The 23,298-nt window shown below is 41.1% G+C and overlaps 1 protein-coding gene across 1 annotated transcript in view; it reads left to right on the top strand.

Annotated features, from left to right (window-relative positions):
• LOC112047430 (intraflagellar transport protein 172 homolog) overlaps positions 1-23,298 on the top strand; it is a 31,279-nt gene that overhangs the window by 5,367 nt on the left and 2,614 nt on the right. Inside the window, exons 5-32 of the mRNA XM_052885853.1 lie at positions 400-534; positions 1,178-1,365; positions 2,620-2,759; positions 3,272-3,348; positions 4,157-4,273; positions 5,053-5,188; positions 5,888-6,018; positions 6,879-6,967; positions 7,840-7,979; positions 8,734-8,861; positions 9,579-9,684; positions 10,049-10,270; positions 10,925-11,097; positions 11,501-11,617; positions 12,370-12,540; positions 13,003-13,071; positions 13,611-13,856; positions 14,293-14,434; positions 15,285-15,492; positions 16,170-16,386; positions 16,915-17,038; positions 17,843-17,954; positions 18,400-18,567; positions 19,082-19,164; positions 20,173-20,366; positions 21,285-21,527; positions 22,153-22,249; positions 22,923-23,063. Of these exons, the coding sequence (XP_052741813.1) occupies positions 400-534; positions 1,178-1,365; positions 2,620-2,759; positions 3,272-3,348; positions 4,157-4,273; positions 5,053-5,188; positions 5,888-6,018; positions 6,879-6,967; positions 7,840-7,979; positions 8,734-8,861; positions 9,579-9,684; positions 10,049-10,270; positions 10,925-11,097; positions 11,501-11,617; positions 12,370-12,540; positions 13,003-13,071; positions 13,611-13,856; positions 14,293-14,434; positions 15,285-15,492; positions 16,170-16,386; positions 16,915-17,038; positions 17,843-17,954; positions 18,400-18,567; positions 19,082-19,164; positions 20,173-20,366; positions 21,285-21,527; positions 22,153-22,249; positions 22,923-23,063 (4,114 nt within the window). The remainder of the gene's footprint in view (positions 1-399; positions 535-1,177; positions 1,366-2,619; positions 2,760-3,271; positions 3,349-4,156; positions 4,274-5,052; positions 5,189-5,887; positions 6,019-6,878; positions 6,968-7,839; positions 7,980-8,733; positions 8,862-9,578; positions 9,685-10,048; positions 10,271-10,924; positions 11,098-11,500; positions 11,618-12,369; positions 12,541-13,002; positions 13,072-13,610; positions 13,857-14,292; positions 14,435-15,284; positions 15,493-16,169; positions 16,387-16,914; positions 17,039-17,842; positions 17,955-18,399; positions 18,568-19,081; positions 19,165-20,172; positions 20,367-21,284; positions 21,528-22,152; positions 22,250-22,922; positions 23,064-23,298) is intronic.

Here is a 23,298-nt window from a genome sequence, read left to right as displayed (position 1 = left end):
GAGCTCAAATCCACCAAGTTAGAAGTTACGGTTGGCGAACTTCTGTGAATGAGGGTTTCTTGGAGGAAAGAAATCCTCATTTTTTCACAGCCAAAAAATCCAGGATATTTAGTTCCAAAGTCGCACAGATTAATTACTAAACTGAGAGGCAGGAACACCTGAATAGTCATTTATACTTTTTACTAATATTATAAGGCTGAAGAGTTTGATTGTTTGTTTGAACGTGCTAATCTCAGGAACTACTGGTCCGGTTTGAAAATTTTTTTCAGTGTTAGATAGCCCATTCATCGAGGAAGGCTGTATATTATCCCTGTATTCCTACGGTAACTGGAACTGGAACTGGAGCGGGTGAAACCGCGCGGCGTCAGATAGTCAATAATAATGGCAATTTATCTTTAGCTGATAGTGGGATCCTGCGATGGTCGCATAGCCATGTACGAGGCACAGCGTGGAGCTCTCGTACGGAACTTGGAGCCGACGCTGCCGCCCGACAGAAGAGACCTCATCTCCGCCTCTTTGAGTCCTTCTGGACAGGTGAATATTGATAACATCGCTACGTACCTCAAACTATCGCCATGGAAGATGAACCTAACCTAACCTAACCTAACTCCTGTTGGTATAGTCAATTTAGAATTCTCAGAAGACCTTGACTAAGATCGGTCGACCACTGTTTCATGCATGCACCAAGAAAAAAGTAGATGGTTGCAATGACATTGTACAACCGCATTGCTTCCATGTACTCGACTCGAGGTTTTTTTTTTGTTTTGTTTCGCCGATTCTGTTGGCAAATAGTAATTTTTACCACGGAAACGGGCTAAGGGATGTTGGGGTACCAAAGGTGTTGGGATGGGGACCTTGCTCTGGAAAGCACAGTGTTGGTGACCCTCCGCTAAGTGAACCGATGAGAAGCGGGGAGCCTTTAAATGTATGCGGGCTGCGGCTCAAGATCGTGGTGTTTTGTAACAAGAGGCCTATGTCTAACTGTGGACTTTCAAGGCTAATAATGATGAAGATAATTGGTGTACTATTTCTTGGCGACTTGGTCGTTACCTACGGGGCTCATATGAAGGCACAAAGTCAATCAATCAGCCAACGAATAAGCGTTTATACAATTTTGAATAGGTATTTTGTTATTTTTGATGTCAATGATGGCAGTTTCGTTTTGTTTTCGATGAAGACGCTAGCCTTCGGGATATTCGACGGGTGTCTGATAGGCGAGGTGAAGGAGTCGGGTGGCATAGAGCTGAGCACCCTGAGCGTAGCCAATCTGTACGCGTGTCGAGCGCTCGCGTGGAGCGGAGACGGCACGAAGCTCGCTGTGGCGTCGCAGACGGGAGCGGTGCTACAGTTTGAAGCTGTTCTTAGGTGAGTGTTTACTGATTTTCAGCATCATTCATATCAGCCTACATCATTGACTTACTACAGTGCCAGGTCTCTCACTCTCACTTTATAGGTATTTATTATTTGTAGCTTAGATGCTGCTCCAATGCGCGTTGTTGGGATACTAATGTTTGACAGTATTACGGTCACTGTCAAATGTTACTGATAGTTCTGGTTAGAATGACGACTATACGTGCCCTCCTCTGCATTGACAGGGATGTGAAGCTTCCCAACTCTGGGCTGAGGGTTTTTACGGAGAATTTTATTGGAAGAAAAAAGTTCAGTATTCCCTAAAAACCTTCAAACATCCAAATATAGATCCAGCCTGATCTAGGTGTCGAACGATGAACCTCGAACCACAATTGTTTAAAAATATGATGCAAGTATGCACTCCTTTGAAACGTAACATCACTAGGAAATTCTTTTTCTACTTTCTTAATCCTTTTCACACTTTATCATGACGTCTCGCTTTATAATTTATATCACCTCTAAATAATTTAATATACCGTTTCTACTGTGTTGTCATTCCTTTAAATTACACACAATACGGTGTCAGTTGCTTCTGCTTGCTTGTCAATGATGCTGTATTCTTTAGAAATGTTGTGTGAAATTCTGTTGAGTTAAGTATGAATTCATGACCGTTATACTGCTAAAACTTTGTGTACATGACTTGCATGATTCATGGTAAGTCGGACAAATTATGAATGCAGCGAACAATGCTAGTAGGCGTTTTCCTTCCAAGCTTTTCTTTCAGGCTTCAGTGAATTCCATAACAAATATGCCCCCTGATAATTAGCCAAAGCTATGGTCATGAATAAATATTTTGTTCCTGGACCCAAGGACTATTGTCCATTCGATGCAAGTATGAAATGGTAGCCCAGAGCCGAGTAGCGAAGAGCCATAATAGCCCAGCTGATATGACCTCTGCCTCCTTAGACCCTCCGATTCCGAAAGGTGTGGGTTCGAATCCGGACCGGGGCATGCACCTCCAACTTTTCAGTTGTGTGCACATAAAGAAATTAAAAATCACGTGTCTCAAACGGTGAAGGAAAAACATCGTGAGTAAACCTGCATACCAGAGACTTTTCCTAATTCTCTGCGTGAGTGAAATCTGCCAATCCGCATTGGGCCAGAATGGTGGACTATTGGCCTAAGCCGTCTCATTCTGGGAGGAGACTCGAGCCAGCATTGAGCCGAATGTGGGTTGATAATGATGATGACATAGTATGGTATGGCTAGACGCTGGGTGTGGCGCGACACGGTGTCGGTGCAACACGTGAGCGCGCGCCAGCTGCTGCTGTCGCGGTTGGCCGACGACGCGCCACCGCTCACCGTCACCACCAAGCGAGCACCCGACATCTTCAACGTGCGATTTATTGGTAATACACTAGTTCTATACTGCTCGTTCTTTGAGCCTTTCGGGGTGCAGAAGAGCCTTCCGGGTATCAGAGTCATTCAGCGGGCGACGGAGAGAGTTATACTTGGAGTATCATTTTGTGATTGAATTGGGAGAAATGAGGATTGAGGAGATCCGCAGAAGAACCAAAGTTACATATAGGTCAACGAGTCGCAAAGCTGAATGGCAATGGGCAATGGGTAATGGGTAATGTGAAGAGCCGATAGATGTTGAGTTCCCAAGATACAGGAATTGCGACTTCATACTGTAAAAAGTGTTGGGAGAGCCCCCACTTGGTGGACCGATGACATTCCTGATCCTCATAAGCCATTAAGTTACCGACATAGCCTAAATGAGTCACAAAACTGAAGTGGCTATTGACAGAGAGCTGACAAGAGGCCCATGTCCAGCTAAAGATGTCCATCGCGTAATGATTAGGTACTGATGATGATATTAAGGTGCCATCTTTGAATTGAAAATTTTGGAATTTTCCAGGCAATGACTGGTATGCGGTGTGCCGGACGAGTAACAGTCTCATACTCTGCGACATTGCTCATGGGTTGACTAGTGAGGTGAGTATTTAATCTTGTACTGACATCCTTTTAGATTATTAGTGTCTGTGTCCTTTTAGATATTATATTGGAGGTTATTATATCAGTACCCATTTCTTAACAGATGATGCTTTTAATACATCTTTATACAGTAGTACACGCACTTCATTAATGGAATTCAGTTTTTCAAACAATTTATTTTCCTATGTTCGGTTAACTTTTTTCGACATGCTTATTTATTAGCTTCTTTTATTAGCTTCACTTGAAACTAACTAACTAACTAACTATGTATGTAAGAAATTCTTGGAATCTCAATTTTACCGACTTCCCGATCTTCGATTAGGATGAAATTTTGCACACGCTTTGAGTTCTGATGACAATAAATGACTAGCTAAGAAACGTCAATTATAAATCCAAAATGGTGGTTTCCCTAAGATGGCGGACTGGCTGTTTATAATCCACCCCCATGATATGGGTATCAAATGAAAGGGTTTGCTGACAGAAATACGAAAAAAATAGTCATTTAACTTAAATTTATTATGGTGGAATGCACCCCCATAATATGGGTATCAAATGAAAGGGTTTGCTGTCAGGAATACGTGCGTGCTTTATTCTGTATTTGAAGCAATGTACCTACCTATACTTTTTCAAAACTTCAACCTCATATTAGTTCATACTCTTACGAGTAGTACATTTTACTATCTACTCTGTGTACGAGTGGATATATTGCGTGTTTTAGTTTCTGGCAATTTAGTATAGGTATTAAAGTCTTTTTAGTCTTAGTCTGTCTCAACTGCATCAATCGTTAAGTTTGTTTGTTTGGCAACAGATCCCGTGGAGCGGCAGTGGTGAAAGGATCTACGCAGCAGTGGGCGGGGCTTGTCTCTTGCATCGTGCGGGGGAGCTCAGCGTGGTAGAGTACGGACTCGATAAAGTGTTGCATACGGTAATTAATTTCATCCATACTAAAAAAAAATTTAGCCCTTAAAGAATTTAGCCCTAGAGTTAAAACTATATGTACAAAATTGTTCTACTTACTAACGCATAATGTCCTCATTATGCGTTAGTAGTTATAAGTTAGTAGGTTCATCAGGAGACAGAAAACAGAAAAAAATGGTTTTTTTTTATTTTTTTTTAGTATGGATGATTAAAATATATAAAAAAGATTTTATTTTTCTGTTTTTAGTGTGTCCTAGCATTTAATTTTCATGAAAATGAAATAGGACCAATCTGGAAGTATATACTCTATCAAAAAAAAAAATACTTTTATGCGGTAACAAACATTAAAAAAAAACACGCATCGAATTGAGAACCTCCTCCTTTTTTTGAAGTCGGTTATAAATTATTATTTTCGGAGTAAAAAATATTTCTTTTGTAAATAGATTATAAATTGGGTCCTTTATATCGCATATTATGACCTAGCCAAACTATTCGTTGATAAGTATCATGAAGTAGCTTACTAGTGAATATCTTGTCGATATCGACAGTCTTACCAGTTACCACTACGATTACGTATTTTGAAATGCAAGGATAGATAAAGGCCTGTGTTACATGGATAGCCGGAATTATTTGAATTACTTTGTATGAAAAATAAAAAAATTGATTTTAGTTAAAAAAATAGTTATGCAGTTCGGCTCTTATAGGTGGACTTGTCAACACCTTGAAGTTATGGGACACCCTCCGCATTGCAACACCCTGTATAAAAAGGGAAACATATTATTACAGGTGCGTACAGAACGCGTGAACCCGCACGTACTGAGCGTGCGCATCAACGAGGGGCAGAAGGTCGAGGGCCGAGAGCGGAAGCACCTCGCCTATCTGCTGGACAGGCAGACTATTGCTGTCGTTGATCTCGTTACTGGTAACTATAGCTTGGCAATTTCGTTCGTAACACTCCTTATGGTGCGCGCGGGTCGGGAGGGGGGAGTGAGCCCCCGCGCGCATGACTTTATACCCGCACAGTCCCCCCCCCACATCCAGCAAGATGTCTGGATGCTGGCGGCTCGAGACCGTAGTGTTTGGAAGTCCTTGCAAAGGACTTATGTTCAGCTGTGGTTTTTTTTCTTCTTCTTATTCTTTACAAGTTAGCCCTTGACTACAATCTCACAAATGAACTAACTAATAATTTTCAAAATCGGTCCATAAATGACGGAATTATCGCTGGACATACATAAAAAAAAAACCATACATGCAGCCGAACGTAGAACCTCCTCCTTTGTGGAAGTCGGTTAAAATAGCTATGTTGTTAGTCTGTACGCCGTCGAAGTAGGTGCAACAGGATTACCAGCATAATCTCTCTATATGCTTAAAGACCTTGGCCTCTCTAGAAGTGCAGCTAGTTCTATATTAGAACGGGTATCCAAAGCTGCTCTAATAGGATCTTACCAAATTTGGCTAGGCAGGGAGAACAACACGAGCGGAGGAGGGGTATGTTGATCGATCGTCAAGGAAATCCTTAACCCTACATCCAGCTAAGAAGTCCTGGACTTTGCTCGGAGTTTTTCTCTCGGTGAATCCATGGATTGCTAAGATATTCGTCTCTCTCAATATTTGAATGCAGGTATTCAGTTAGGACAGTGGTGGCACGAAGCTCGCGTGGATTGGCTGGAACTGAATGAGAGTGGTCATTTGTTATTGTTGCGCGACACGCGGCGACGTCTTGCGCTGCTGCGACTGGATAGTGGAGAAAAGGTTTGTCTTGTTCATACGATAGTCTGAATAAACGCAAATATGTGCCTGAAGATGAAAGTCTTCAAGAAATGACATACCGATACAAGACTTAACTATGGGCCTCATACGAAGAGTCACTGAGCTTGCAAAGGAGTATTAATGCGTTACTTGGTCGCTAACTATGGGCCTTATTAGAAGGCTCAAAGTCAGTCAGCAAGCGATGGAGCGGGCTATGCTTGGGGTTTCTTTGCGTGATCGAATCGGAAATGAGGAGATCCTCAAACGAACCAAAGTCACTGACATAGCTCAGCAAGTCGCGAAGCTGAAGTGGCAATGGGCAGGCCACATATTTCGAAAAGCCGATGGGCGTTGGGGTCCCAATGTGCTGGAATGGCGACCTCGCACCGGAAAGCGCAGTGTTGGTAAAACCCTCCACTAGGTGGACCGAGGACGCGTTGCAGGGAGCCGCTGGATGCTGGTGGCTCGAGACCGTCATGCTTTGAGTTCCATGCAAGCGGCCTATGTCCTCTGTGGACGTCTATCAGCTGATAATGATGATTAATGCGTGATTATAAATTAGAAGATCCGTAGATTAATAAAAGTCAACAACGTAGCCCGACAAGTCGCAAATCTGAAGTGAATGTTGAACCTGACCCTTGACACGGTGGACATTAAGCAGGTTACAGTGAGCCGATGGTTGCAGACGACTCAAGATTGTGGTGTTTGGACCTTATAAGATGTCCATTTGCTGATAATGATGATGATGAAATAAAATAAACCTAAGTAATATGATGAACCATTAATAATGTTTTTTAAATTAAGTAGTAGCTGTGAAATTTCTAAAAGTAGAGTAATACTTGTAAGCTGTTACTATGTTACAGGAAATAGTGGCAAGTGGAGTCACTTTTGTGCAGTGGATAGAAAACAGCGATGCAGTTGTTGCACAAACACCCACTCACTTGCTGATTTGGTGAGTAAATAGGTGTTTGAATTATCCACTAAATAGGCTTGTGGTTGAATTAAATATTATCTGATGGGAAGCATTTAGGTTGGAGTGAAATTGCGTATAAGATGTCAATTCACTCTAGGTTGTGTTTCCAAAGACTCGATTATCCTTTTCGCCTCTTTTCTATCTATTAGCCTTTTTTTGCACAAATCAGGTGTCAGGATTCAGGAAACACTAACGCTAAAAGGGCATTCCACCTTTTAGTAGTTCTAATTAGAATGGTTTATGTCAACGGTTTTGTTGATTAGATGTCAACAATACTAAAATTGAAGTTTATAGTGTACTTTGGAAATTGATAGTGTCTGTCTGTTTTAATTTAAGGAATTGTCTCTAATTCACGTCATGCGAATTGATTAGAAGGCTAATCTAATTCTGTCTAAAAGTAAACTTGTCTTGCCTATGAGGAAACAGGACCTGTAGCCATGTAGCACGTCGATTCTCTTTCTACAAACGCTAACGCTTCGAAAATTTTAAAAATGCATGGGAGTGACTTTCGCTATCTACACGGTCACTTGATCAAGATCTGTCATTCCCATACAGTTTTCTAGTTTTTGAAACGTTAGCGATCGTAGAAAGAGAATCGACGTGCCACTTGGCTAGGGGGGCAGGTCTGTAGCTACGTAGCACGTCGATTCTTTTTCTACAATCGCTTCGAAAATTGTAAAAATTTATGGGAATGACATTCGCTATCCACAGGTTACGTGATCAAGTTGTCGATCAGATCTGTTATTCCCATTTTGTTAGTTTTCGATGCGTTTGCGTCTGTAGACAGAGAATCGACGTGCCACATGGTTCTACAGGTCCAGGATTACTCTACATAATGTATTATCCACCAGGTACAGCGCATGGGAGCCCCAGTGCGTGGAGATGGCGGAATGTGGCGGCGGCGCTGCAGTGCAAGTGTCTGCGCGCAAGGTGTTGTTGGAAGGCGGCCAGCTGCCGAGTGTGCAGCTGGATGAGCATCGCCTGGCATTTAGTGTGTATTGGTACTTTTAAAGTCTCTGTAGGCCTAGCGTGCGACCTACGACATATCTCGTGAAGAGAAATAGACAAAAGGCAGAAAAAAACGCTACCAATGGCGGTGGGCAACGCTACAAATTGTCTCAGTCCTTTATCTATCGTTCTAACGCAATGGAATGGGTAGCGATATATCCGATCGTACCGCTATTGATTGAGATTTTGTCTATTTCTCTTCTGAGATATGTCAGTGGTTGCATTGAAGGTGAAACTTATTGGAGTTTAGTTAAGAAACAATTTTCCGTAATTGAAAATTCTGTACTCATGCATCAACATTACAATAATTAAATTCTTATTTGTCATCTAGATGTACCTACTAAAATTTGATTGTTTTTGTAGCGGATAGGTTCTGTGAGTACTGGACCGATTTCAACCAGTTTTTCATTAATAGAAAGCTACACTATCGGAAAATTTCGTGATTAAAAACTTATTTTTTTTTATTCTTTACAAGTTAGCCCTTGACTACAATCTCACCTGATGGTAAGTGATGATGCAGTCTAAGATGGAAGCGGACTAACTTGTTAGGAGGAGGATGAAAATCCACACCCCTTTTCGGTTTCTACACGACATCGTACCGGAACGCTGAATCACTTGGCGGTACGTCTTTGTCGGTAGGGTGGTAACTAGCCACGGCCGAAGCCTCCCACCAGCCAAAAAATTAGATTAATTTGAAAAAAATTAGAAATCTGTGAGCTTATTCATAAAATGTGCAGACTCAGCTCTCCGGAGTGGAGACCTGGACGGCTGCGCCCGATACTTGGACACGGTAGCCAGCAGCGCCGATGTGGCGCCGCTGTGGCGACAGCTGGCCGAGCAGGCGCTGGCTAATGACGACATACAGGTACTTGTCGTACCTAATAGGTTACTTGCCTCTTTTGTAAACAGTGTTTAAACTGAATTATAAGTTATATTTAACCGACTTCAAAAAGGAGGAGGTTCTTTTATTTATTCCCGTTAATAATTACCAGTAAAAAATTTTATATAAATGAACAAATATCTACGTAAAATTTTTGCCGCCGACAAACATACATACATTTTTATACAACACATTAGCAAGTGACGTCATTCATAGAGATAACGCCGTGATTGGCGTTTGCATTGATGTAATTATATCACGTCACCGCAAGCGCCAATCACAAACCGATGCCTTGTAGCGATTGACGTTGCAGTTTATGATTGGCGTTTGCGGTGACGTGATAAAAGTACAATTTTGTTTTATAAAAACATTACAATTACGAGATTATTTTCACAAATAAAAATGTGATTAGAGTTTCTAGGCATCTAAACTGTCTCTATGCAAAAAAACTTCTTAGTTTTGTACAGCAGGCGAGTAGCCTATTATGTGTATAAAAAAAGTTAAAATTGAAAAATAATGTACCATCAAGGTATTATATCAGGTGTCTCAAGAGTCAAGAACCACACAGAAGGCTGTGGTTGATCCGACCCTTGGTTCAACAATCAAGAAAAAGAAGAAGAAATATGTTAGTGCACACAAAAAACACAATAATAAAAATGTCAGTCAGACTGAAAAATCTTCATTGATAATATTTTTCATTAGCTGGCAGCTCGATGTTACCGGGAAGTGGGCGATGAAGCACGGACTTACTATTTGCTGAAAATTGTGGAGCTAGCGACTGATGAAGGGAGTGGAGACGTAATTGAAGGTAACATAAAGAGTAACACTTATTTCTTATTGACGGATTAAAAATAAGCCCTAAAGTACTTTTGTTTGTCATAGGTTTTGGTTTGTCATAGGTATCTCTAACCGTATCAACAACATTTTTTTTAAATAAAAAAAGCTATTGATTTTAATGACATTGTCCAAGTTTGCCTTTCTTTTTTAACTAACCAAAAATAATGTCCTAGGTCCTTGGATGGTTTTAAGTAAGGGGTAGGTACTAAAGGATGTTCTTCGTGCCCCCTTGCCCACGTATGCCAATAATTCAAGGAGATCATAGGATATAAGTATGATTTCTTAAACGAAAAGGTATTAAGGCTTAAATGCAAAACTTGTTAAATCATTTCCAGGCTTCAATAGTCCAAAAGTCCGTGCACAGTTAGCCATATTCGCTGGTGACTTGTCTACCGCAGAAGAGTGCTACGTCCGCAAGGCTGGTCAGCCGGAGTTAGCAGTAAACATGTACAAGCAATTCAAGCGATGGACTGAGGCCATTGCGCTAGCTGAAAAAACTGATCGAGCTACAGCGGTCACTTTGAAGCAGCAATATATGGACTATCTAACAACTACTGGTATGTCATTTTTAGGAGTATGTATAACAGAATAGGGTAGTTCTCTTCTCCAAGTACTTTTCCTTCCAGGATTATTTTTGGAAGCGAAAACTGAACTCTTCTTATTGCGTGTCGAAAGAAGGTTAGTTTACTCTGCATAACCGTGGACAAACAGCTTTCTTTCATTCATAAGTAACTGTACCCTTATTTTAGGTTTAAAGCTGTTCTAAAGAGATCTTAAGTATACCCAAATTTCGAATGCTCGCAACCTTCGTTTGCTGCTGCTATTTTACCTAAACTAAAACCCAACCCAAGCTTAACCCAACATTTTCAAACACAATAATTTGTATTAAGAGACAGTGGTTTTGAGGACAGTGGTATTGAGGACAGTGGTGTTGAGGACAGTGGTGTTGAGGACAGTGGTGTTGAGGACTGTGGTGTTGATGTTAAGTAACATTTTAATGGACGGCATCTTGTTTAATGATTTAATTTGGGGATACATAGAGGGGATACATACATTCATCCTATCGTTCCGCCCATTATTGCTATCATCATCATCATTAACAATCCATATTCGGTTTACTGCTGAGCATGAGTCTCCTCTCAGAATCAGAGGGGTCCACCACGCTGGCCCAATGATTGCTATAAAATGCAGTATTATTCCGCAATTCGAAGGTCGTCTAGGAGAAGCCGGTGCGGTGCTAGCAGCGAACGGTGACATCAAAGGCGCCGTGCGACTCTGGCTGCGAGGCGGGCGCGCGCGGCGGGCCGCTGCACTGCTGCTGCACCACCCGGCGATGCTGCGCGACGATGAGATGCTGCACGCAGTGCACGACCAGCTCGTGCAGGTAACACTAATGCTAGCATTCATGGGTAGCATGGGTCATTCACCTACGTGTAGATAGATTTGCCCAGACGTAAAAAAAGTGGCGTGTTATAAGTTTGACAGGTAGACACTGACTGACTATGCTACCGTAGCTTCTAAGTGCGTGAATGATAATGACGTGACCGAGATGGTTTTTCGCTATTAATTATGAAGATCAGGCTTTTGAGATGTTATTACTTCACAAAATGATCTTACTAAATTTTACTGATGACATAATGCAAGGAAGCATTGTAGCAGGCATTTAGTTCACGGTTTAGATAAAAATTATGAATTTCCAAGGGCTAAGATTGAGGAAGAGAAGAAAATTGATGTAGTTATGGATGCAGCAGTATGCATATCCAGTAAAATTTCTGTTATGTTTTTAGGAGGAATGGTGGGAAATGGCCGGAGAAATTTCAGAGCGCAAAGGAGACAGCAGGACCGCAGTGGAATACTACGCCAAAGGAAATAATTATGCAAGGGCGGTTCAGCTTGCACGAGAGGTTTGTATGAATCGCGACTATTTTCAAATTCAAACACCTACGCTACAACGTTCGCAACGATAACCAGTGCACAGTAAAACCAACTGTGGTTTGCGTTGCACTATGGTTAGGCTTAATTGAAATGTGTTTTTTGTTGAATAATAAAAAAAAAACCTAAAAATCTAGGATACATCAAATGCAAATCAGGGTCAAAGGTTTTGGAAACAATCAATTTTGTGCCAAGATTGCCCACACACACTTAATACTCGTATCATCATCATTATTAACAGCCACTGCTGGACTTAGGCTTCTTGATTAGACTTCCAAACACCACTATATCAAGCTACCAGCATCCAGCTGCTCTCTACATCCCGGTCTAAGTCGTCGGGCCGTTTAATGGGAGGTCGGTACCAACACTGCTTTCCATTGTGGGATCGCCATTCCAGCCACGTGGGCCCCAAGTCCACCGGCTCTTCGAACTATGAGCCCTGCCGATTGCCACTTCAACATCGCAACTCACTGAGCTATGTATGTCAGTGACGTTGGTTCTTCTGCGGATCTCCTCGTTTCTGATTCTATCACACAGAGAAATTCTAAGCATAGCTCGCCCCATTGATGAGCTCGCTGCATGAGTCTTCTTATGAGAACAATAATCATCACTGGAAACACGCATTGTTCGTGTATACATACGAGAATAATATAGACAATATTACATTATGTGTGTGGGAACCGAAATTAAGTCAATCAATCTAATAAATTACTTGTACTCATAGACCTGTCCAGGGGAAGTGACTCGTTTGGAAGGTGAGTGGGGCAGCTGGCTGGTTTCGTGTCGTCAGGCCGGGGCAGCTGTGCCCCATCTCATCGAGGCGGGGCAGACGGTCGATGCCCTGACCGCTGCTCTCAAAGCGCACCATTATCGGAAGGCATTGCAGATTGTGCAGGTATAGTGACTCGTTTGGAGGTAGAATGGGGCAGCTGGCTGGTGTCGTGTCATCAGGCCGGGCCAGCTGTGCCACATCTCTACTAGGCGGGGCGGACGGCCAATGCACAGACCGGGTATTACAAAAAAATAGAAGGACTATTAGTATAATAATATAAAAAATGTAAATTAAGGGTACTCTTGACAACACACGTCAACCTGCCCGACATGTTCTTCAAGCCCACACAAAACAACTTATGATAACACTCAAATATTGTTTATTAGACATATTGTATAGTCACTAACGCGACGAGCAGCGTGACAGCATGCACGATGCTAAAAAGACAAAAAGACAGTGTTTCGTTGTTTTAATAACATGGCCTCAACAGCAGAAAATTAATGTTTTTCTTTGCATTTGAAAGTATTTATTTACAGTAAACCATAGACGAACCAATATGTTATGTCATTTTGGATTTATTTCAAGGTCATAGATGACAAGGAAGCCATTCGTGAGCAGTGTGAGCAGCTGGGTGATCACTTCATATCTACCCAGGTATATATCTTATTTTCTAATCCTTAACAAATCATTAATCACTCTTGAGATTTAATAACATCGTTACAGAAAAGCGGTACTATACTTTTTATTAAAGGGGATTATATGATGCTTAGACCCACGTTGGTGACATCATATGAGGTGGCAATATAATACCGCAGGAAAGGTACACGAAAGTCTCCGCCTGGCCTCCGCTTACTTGAGTGATGATATTTGACTCGTATAACCAATTAAGTTAACGATTAGACCGGCTTCTGGCATATGCTGGGCCATCGTAATAGGCTGATCATAATTATGAAGTTTCTCACAATCAGGAGTACAATACTGCAGGGAAGTCTCCAAAGGTCACAGCCTGGTCACCGCTCACTTGATGTTTAACTACTGATACAATACCGCAGGAAAGCTCTCCGCCTGACAGCCGCTCACTTCTTCGCCTAATGTAATGGTCACTATCAAATGTTAATGAACAAGACTGACGGCTTCTGGTATTTACTGGGCCATCAAAATAGGTTAATAATGATGGAAAATCTCACAATCAGGAATGGGATACAGCTGAACGCGTATTAACATCATGTGGGATGGCTGAGAGATGCGTGCGCGCATACAACACCGCAGGGAAGGTCTCCGAAGGTCTCCGCCTGGCCGCCGCTCACTTGAGCGAAGAGCAAACGAGAGATATCTACATACCACTAGCTCAGCAGTTACGACAAGAGGCTCAGTTGCGGAAGGCGGAGCAGATATACATCGGCCTCGGTGATCCGGACGAAGCGATATCTATGTACAAGGCGAGTAATGGATACTTGTCGTTTTCCTTCCCATTAACTCGTAAGTACACTTAGGTTAGCTTATGTGATGGGTCCATTGTGTGGCAAACTCCAAGTATGTCCTGGATTTTACGACCCGGGTATAGGTTTAAGAGAGGAGTTTTGCGACGCGCTTTTCATCGCGCGCATTCACCTGCAACGCTCATGTTGTTCTCTGTAACCAAATTAGTAGAATCGTATTGAAGTCGCTTTACATAGGTAAATTAAAGAGCTTGCCAAGAAGAGGTTAATGTCTTTAAGCAGTTTGTAACATATACACAGATATATCAGCAAAATCTCTATTTCATGTTGTCAGAAGTATGATTACAATAATATTTACTATATTTGTTGTGCGAGTTTCGCTTAGTATAAACATAGACAAAAGATTTGTTGAATAGTTTCAAAGTCTATGTATTAGGATGCATCTCAGTACGAAGCAATGCTGCGATTAGTAGCCGCTCATCGTGGGTCCTTACTCGAGGCGACTAGGCGACACGTGGCGCAAGCATTGCATGCTTCCGGTGACCTGCGAGCTGCTGAGAACTATTACATACAAGCTGGTAAGTGATAGTAGATATTAAATTCTTCAGAGATTAACCAGAACAATCTGGCATTCAAAATTGTTGTTAAAAATTATTTGAAAGAAGATCATGCAGTTTCCATTGAATTGGCAGAAATCGTCATTAACATGCAGGTAAGTTATTATTATTAACATGCAGGTAAGTTATTATATCTGGAATGGCGACCCCGCACTAGTAAGCGCAGTGTTGGCCGACCCCCCACCAGGTGGACTGACGACATCAAGCGAGTCGCAGGGATTCGCTGGATGCAGATGGCTCAGTATCGTGATGTTTGGAAGTCCCTACAAAAGGCCTATGTCCTGCAGTGGACGTCCATCGGCTGATATGATGATGATGATGAAGTTATTATTGTTAAAAAAAGCCGCCATTTTGAAATTTCTAATTCTGCAGCGATTCAGTTCAAAATTGATATTTGGGTATTGCATGAATGGCAAAAATAGATTCGAATCCAAAGTTCGAGTCCAAATTTCGAATCCAAAATTCGAATCAATAATTCGAGTACAAAATTTGAATCACAAAATCTTATATTAGGGTTCGAAGTTCTAAAAACGAAGATTCCGTAATAAAATTAGACTCGAAGCTAAAAAGCTATTTGGTCTTTTAGCCTTCAAGTGGCCTATAAACAAACAGATGCTTAAAAAAGAGCTACAAGATTCAAGTCTTTTGGAGCACTAGCCTAAACCTTCTCATTCTGAGAGGAGACTCGTGATCAACAGTGCGATGTTAACTAATGATGAGTAAAGTTTCTTCCTAGATTAAATTATCCGGATTTTCGATTATATTGAGTGCCTCACGTCATCAATTAGTCTGGTCAATCAATTTATTGTAGGTGATTGGAAGAGTGCAATCCAAATGTACCGGTCGAGCGGTCAGTGGGAGGGCGCGGAGCGGGTGGCGCGCGCGCACGCTCCGGCCGCCGTGCAGCAGCAGGTGGCGCTGCAGTGGGCGGCTGCGCTGCCCGCCGCGCCCGCCGCCCGCCTGCTCGCCGTGCGCGGGCTGGCGGCGCTGGGCGCCAGGTGGGCTCTGCAGGCGCAGAGGTAGGATCTTCCTTGGACTCCTCATAGTTTTAGTTTTACCTCTTTTATTTCTAACAAGTTCGCCCGCATTCATCTAAGTCTAAGACAACATCATCACATCAAGTCAAGGACTAACTTGTAAATAATATACATATTTTTTTTTATATACTTATTTTTCATGGATGGATTGAGCTTTAACAATTACAGAACCCCAAGGAGAAATCAGTCCTCTCAAGTCACTCTTACTTAGTAGTAATACTAAAAATTTAAAATATTTATAATTTGTTCGGACTTCTTCTGGAATCTATGGAAAGAATAAAAGGTCCACCAAACTTCGTTTCGAGGAGTGCACACGAAGATGATAATAAATATTCTTCTAACTACGACTTAGTTTATATATTAAACGAGTACCTTAGTTCATTTGTTCATTCTATAACAAGATCAGGATCAGCTTTCACCTTCACACAGTAAAACTATAAGAAATTGTAATGTTGTCATCTATTGTAAATTATAATATTGTATGATTTTTTTAAAAAGAGCAACTGTTGAGTTTCTTGCCGGTTTCTTCTCAGCAGAACCAGCCTTCCGAACCGGTGGTAGAATCTTTACAAATAGTCAACTGACGTATCAAAAGTGCTCGTAAACTGAGCCTACTTGAAATAAATGAATTTTGAATTTTGTTTATTTCACTGTCGAAGGTGGGATATCGCAATGGAACTCAGTGAACTGGGAGGAGGGATCACAAAGAGGGAAGTAGCGAGGCACGAAGCGGCCGCGTTGGCGGAGGATCGCCCTGAGGACGCAGAGGCGGCGTTCTTGAGAGCTTCCGCCGCTGAAGATGCTGTACGAATGTGGCTCTCAAAGGGTCACCATCAGAGGGCGTTGGTCTTGGCTGAACAACACGCTTCGCATATGGTAAAGTTTCTTCTTATATTATTATATTTACCTAATGATGTATATTATTTAGATTCGAATTGTAAAAAAAATATCATGTTCTACATGATATTTTTTCTAGTAAGTCCCATTTTTTTACCTCATTATTACGTCCCATTTTTTACCTCATAATTTCTAAAGGATCGAAAAGTTCTGATTGCATTATTTTTGTTTGCAAGGAAGCACCAGCATTCTGAGATCGCTTAATAATCGATTTAAAATATATCGATAACAAAAAAATTTAAAAAAAAGTAAATTAACCGACCGATTTAACATAGATACTCTAAAAAAACGAAAATTAACATCGTACCTATGTACTTTCTATGTACTTTTGATCGGTTTGAAGGCGGTGCCAAAAAAAAGCAAAATAAACTTTAACAGCCTATTTGGCATAGCACCTCCTTCAAACCGAAAGGACATAGTTACGATGTTATTTTTCACCTTTTTGAGTAATGTAATCTTTGAAGTCGGTTATTTTTTTTTTTGAAAAAGGCTTTATTTATATTTTAGGTTGAGGAAGTACTGATAGAAGGTGGACGCGCGGCCGCTGAAAGAGGTGATCTGATACAATTTGAAGCGCTCATGATCCGAGCCAATAGACCTCGAGAAGTGGTCCAGCATTATAAGGATCTTGGTACCTACTTTCTTAGTCTTTTTTAAGTTGGTATTGTGAAAAATTAAAATAAATACTACAAATAATAAGTAGCTGTAATCAGGAGTGCGCCGATTTCAATTCTTCAGGAGTAAAAAAATAAAAAGCTACTTAAAAAAACCAGACAAGTGCGAGTTGAACTCGCGTGACTAGGGTTCCGAACGATGTTAATCTAATGTTTTAAAATTAAATTGTTTGTGTACTCAGCTAAATAAATCATTTATTATTATTATTATTATTATTTTTTGAAAACTAACCTGAAATGATACTGTATTGTATTGATGTAGATATCACACGATGAACTTTGCAAAAGTTTTTTTTTTTTAACATTCCATCTTACCCCGATCAAGTGCCCCCCATATTAATTTTTTACCTATTCACGAACATCAAGAGAATATTTTCGAAGTAGAAAATATTTTTTTCGTGAATAGATCTTAAATTGTGTCCCTTTTATTATGACCTTGCTAAAGTTATCCATTGGTAAATATCATGAAGTAGCTTACTAGTGAAGTGCGGAGTGTCAGTTGCAATATCTCGTCGATATCGACAGTGTTACCACTACGATAACGTATTTTAAAATGCAAGGATAGATAAAGTCGTGTGTTACATGGATAGTCGGAGTTATTTGAATTACATTGTATGAAAACATAAAAAGTTTTAGTTTTTAGTTAAATGGACTTGTCAACACCTTGAAGTTATGGGAAATACTCCCGAGCACCCTGTATACACCCTTTCGTCGCCGTTATGTATGCAGTGAGCTTAAATTAATAACAATGATGACAACAGAACTGTGGGAGGAGGCGGCGCGAGTGTCGCGCGAATACTTGCCGGACAGCGCGGAGCCGGTGCCGCCCTCTGTGCCGCCGCTGCTGCAGCGAGCTGCCGACCACGCCGACCGGTGACGTATTACAGAGTTATACGCACTCACATCTACGATATAGACAAGTATAACGCAGCCGGTAGCGACAAGGATTGTACCATTATCGTGTGGTAGAGGAAACAACTCGAGCCGGTCCCAGGACTTGGGACCTTGGGTGTAGGATTAAGGGTATCAACACTTACTTTCCCCTCCATGTCCACACAAAAAAAATTATGATCAATAACAATACAATGCATTATTGCTCGAAATTACTTACTAAATAAGCAGCGTGACGGTGTGCACGCTGCTGAACAAAGAACTAAATTTGGGTTCAGTCGACATATACTCCCATAATCAAGCTCCCGACCTTCACTCTGGCAGAGTTGCGTTGACTTGACTGCGAGAGTCTACTAAAAAAACTACAATTATAGATAAACTTAACGTAATTAAGCGCACTTGGAATAATTTGGATTACTATTTTTAGGGGTGAGTGGTGGGAAGCAGTCCAGCTGTTGTTGACGGCGAGTGCGGCGGGTGCGGCGGGGGGTGCGGAGAGACTGGCCGAGCGCGCCGCACTCAGAGCCGCGCGGCTGGCCAGAGACCGGCTGCGCGGGTCACAGCGGCGGAGTGCTGCCAACATGTTGTCTGACACGTAAGACTATTACAGGGACAAGTAGTGGGAAGCAGTTCAGCTGTTGTTGACAGCGAGTGCGGCGGGAGATGGGGAGGGGTGCAGAGAGACTGGCCGACTCTCCGCCGCGCGGCGGCCAGAGATAACCTGGCATCTCGTACACAGTTTTAGTTTTAGATTTATTTATTTGTCTAACCAATAATTTCCAACCGAGTAATTATTCTTGTATTATAAACCTGACTCTTGGTAATGGCTCCAACTTTTTCATGACATTTAGCACTTAACTTATTAAGCATGTTAACACTTAAGTAAGCATGGGGTTTTGCCGTCAATAATATGTTCCAAAAAAAATACCATAGGTACCTGGAAGACCTACAAAATAGCGTACCTTTCTTCGGTCTTCCAGATGCTTTAGTTTTAGGTAACAACAATGTTGCTAAAAGTTAAACTATTAATTTAAATTTACGATTTGTTACGAATTCAACATTGTAAATTATTCAATTAAAGTTTCGAAAAGTTAAAATATCACCCACAGATTTGCTTCAATTGGACAAAGCGAGGTTGGCGAGCAACTTAAAGCTGCCCTCACTGAAGGCATTGAAGACGACGCTGTACCAGGTAATAAAGTCGAAATCAGATTATTTATTACTAGCGGACGCCCAACACTTCGTCCCGTGAATCCCGCGGGAACCATGGATTTTTTCAGTATGGAAAGCCTATGTGTTAATCCACAGTAAAATCTATTTCCATTTAAAATTTTAGCCAAATCGCTTTAGTACCCGCAGCGTAAAGAAGGAACAAACACTTATGTAAACTTTCGCCTTTATAATATTAGTGTGATATAGACCCAGATCAAGTGATCCAACCAGATCAGTGGCGGATTTGCAAATTTGCCGCCAGTAGACTGTTGAATTTTCGCAGCCCCTACTGAACTCTGAAAATCGACAGGTATCCTAGTTCGTAATCGGTACAATTGCGTTAAATTATTAAAATTATCGTTACATTCTCTTTATTTCTGTAGACGAAAAAGTTTTTTGGGTCAAATTTGCCGCCCCCTAAAATCTGCCACGGTAGGCTCCAGCCTACTTAACCTACTGGTAAATCCGCCACTGAACCAGATACACTCTATAGATTTGCCAGTTGCGTCCAGGCGCTTTCCAGAAATTTATCATCACCATCATATCAGCCGATGGACGTTCACTGCAGGACATAGGCCTTTTGTAGGGACTTCCGAACATCACGATACTGAGCCACCTGCATGCTCGCTTGATGTCGTCAGTCCACCTGATGTCGTCAGTCCACCTGGTGGGGGGTGGGCCAACATTGCGCTTACTAGTACGGGGTCGCCATTCCAGCACTTTGGGACCCCGACGTCCATCGGCTCTTCGAACTATGTGCTTCGCCCATTGCCACTTCAGCTTCGCAACTCTGTGACGTGAGGTGACTTTGGTTCTTCTGTGGATCTCCTCATTTCTGAATTAGTCACGCAGAGATAGTCCTAATGTAGCTCGTTCCATCGCCCGCTGTGTGACTCTTAGCCTTCTTATGAGGCCCAGAAATTTATGCCACATTGTATTTAGTGTATTTAGATACATCAAGTAGGTCATTACGGAGCTTTCTTCATAGGAACATCAACAGATTACGTTGAAGAAGAAGAAGAAGTAAAGTCTCAAGCTGTTGTTGAAGAAAGTGACTCAGAGTCAGCAGCGCTGGAGAAGTTGGCTCGAGCTGGACACTGGCAGAGGTGTCTGGCACATGCGGGCGCGAGAGCTCCACATTACGCTTTCAGATACGTGGCGCATTTGTTCAAGACTCATTCGGTAAGTTTGTTTGAATTCAATACATACATACATACATACGAAGACAAGTATACAGGGTGCTCGGGAGTATTTCCCATAACTTCAACTTCAATTAACGAGACCACTTATAGGAACCGAACTGCTTGACTAAATTTTTTTTTATATGTTTCCATACAATGTAATTCAAATAATTCCGTCATGTAAATACACGCCTTTATCTATTCTTGCATTGTAAAACTTGGCTACATGATAATTATAAGGATGCATATAAGGGACACATTTTAAGATCTATTTACAAAAGAAATATTATTTACCCCGAAAATATTAATTTTAGAACACATGTCTCTTGAACATTTTGAATTAATTTTTGTTAAAGATTATAACCCCAAAGTTATGGGAAATACTCCCGAGCACCCTGTATATCATTCCCGTAGCTTGCATAGCTCCCTTACTTATTCCATTGTTAACAAACCTTTTACACAAGTTCGATAGTTTAGGGTACTCTTGACCTTGTCTTCCATCTTCTTGAGTGACTCCAGTGAAGACCTAATGGACCTATATACAATGGCCAACCTCAGTGACCAAATGCGTATAAGGCCCAGGAAAAGAAGAAGAAGATCTGGCTTTAATTGAGAATATAGTCGATTTGGGTCTTCCATTTCCAACATTTCCATTTACCCTCGCCTTATAAATTCCTTTTGTTAGTCTCATTTCATTTATTTTCTACGTGATAAATGATTTATTACATAAAAATTTCTTAGTTTGTCGAGGGCTATCCTCGGACCAAAGCGAATTTGGTACCCTCAACCCTCATAACTTTAATTCTAAGTTTTCTACTTCAGTTATTACCATAATTAACATAACATGACCTGACGTTTCTAAAGATTTTCTAAGCTAAGCCTGCTTGAAATAAATGAATTTTGACTTTAACTTAAACAGCGCATGGAAGGCGTGGACATTGAAAGCGATGACGTGCCAGAGGTTTTGTCACAAGCTTTAGACACGTTACGCCAATACCTCAGCGAAGACAGCGCTCTTGTATCCAGCAGCGATGCGCCGCTAGCGAAAGCTGTCTGCAGCGAAATTTTGGTGCGAATGTCTACAGCACCCAAAGCTTTTGGAGCCATGAAAGATGCTGGAGTCGTGATGATTGCTGCTGGCGCTGATGAAAGAGTTTTGCAGGTGGGAATAGTTTTGTAATAAATGGATTTTTATGGCTTTTAATATCCAATGAACCATTGGTACATAATATTTTATTTGTTGCGACAGCATTAGAGGTTTGGAGTAATCTAATTTACCTATCTATGAAGTCAATCAAAAATCACGGGAATTGCTTAAATATACGACATATATGTAAAATTGTTACAGACATACGTGTACAGCTTGTTTATGCATTTACTCATATAATATCATAATATGAATTTCACCCCGAAACCAAATTTTGCAGGAGACCTTACAATGTTCGAATGCAAAGTTCTTCGCATCTGTGTCTGTCTAGTGGCAGTTTTCATACTGTGACGATCGCGTAACCGTAAACGGGAATTTCTAAGGAATTGATCCAGCGCCATCTAGTGGCACTACTGCACAGCTGTTTCAATTCCTTAGAAATTTGCGTTTACGATTACGCGATAGTCACAGTATGAAAAAACTGCCATTAGACCCACATAACGTAGGTGCAACATTAGGAACGGTTTCGGAATGAAAAGCTTATACGGTTTTGTCGGATGGCATTGTCGAATAATTGATTCGTTAGTTTATTACTTAAGTAAATAAATGGATTATTAATATAAAATAATGTTTCTCGAAGGCTCTCACACTGTTGATGGGTCTGCACGTGCCACAAATTGCATCCAAAGTCGCGCGGGCTCTGCCTCGGTACACCGACATCATTGTTGCAGACGTTGGTAAGTTGTTCATTTTCTATACTAATATTATAAAGAAGAAATATTTGATTGTTTGTTTGTTTTGCATTGATTATTCTCTGAAAATAGTGGACTGATCATAAAAATTCTTTACTCCTCCTCTAGAATCCTTAATTAGCACCGTACAAACATAGCGTACATGTTATCCCCGTATTCTCACGGGAACGGGAGCTACACGGGCAAGTATATAAAAAGTAATTTTTAATGTGTTACATAACCATATCTTGTCTTTTTAACACACTTATATTAGCTTCACTTGTGTGATGTATGTATGTATTATGTGTGTAAGAAAATCTTGGAATCTTAATTTGACCCACTTCCCTGTCTTCGGTTAGAATTAAATTTTACACACGCTCTGAGTTCTGATGACAATATATGCATAGCTAAGGAATGTCATTCCTAATCCAATGTAGTGGCCTCCCCAAGATGACGGACTGGCTGTTTGAAATCTACCCCCATGTTACAGCAAACAATTTCATTTGATATCCCAAATGAAATGGTTTGCTGTCAGAAATACGAAAAAATTTTCACGTGACTTAAATCTAATATGGCGGACGTCCAACATGGCGGACAGGCTATTTGAAATGCACCCCCATGGGTATCAAGCGTGTTTTTTAATTTTTTTTAACAATTTATGTTATTTTACAATAAACAGCATTTTACGCGTGTGGGGAGGCTATCCGTGCTGAAGGCTCGAGCGGCGCGCGCGAGGCGTTCGTCATGCTCAACCATTGCCTTGATCTGGCTGAGGCGGCTGATGAGGATTCAGTGCACCTCCTGGATTATACTGATTTTGGTAAGCAATAGGGTAGTTGACTCATATCAATAATATAAACAATATTAATTTCGTCTAGTATAAGGGTTATAGTAGTAGTAGTAGTAGTAGTTAGTATAAGTACCTAGTAAGAATAAGGGTTCGAAATAATTATACCGATATCAATAATTATTAAAAGGGATTTATTATAAAACTTAATTTAAATAATAAAAAAATACCTATTTTTTAAAATTTTCCAAACATGTAAAATGCTGTC

Source organism: Bicyclus anynana, chromosome 15 (assembly GCF_947172395.1).
Source record: "Bicyclus anynana chromosome 15, ilBicAnyn1.1, whole genome shotgun sequence".
NCBI classification, from domain to species: domain Eukaryota; kingdom Metazoa; phylum Arthropoda; class Insecta; order Lepidoptera; family Nymphalidae; genus Bicyclus; species Bicyclus anynana.
Note: the sequence above shows the minus strand (reverse complement) of the source record. Positions and strands in the feature narration are given on the sequence as shown.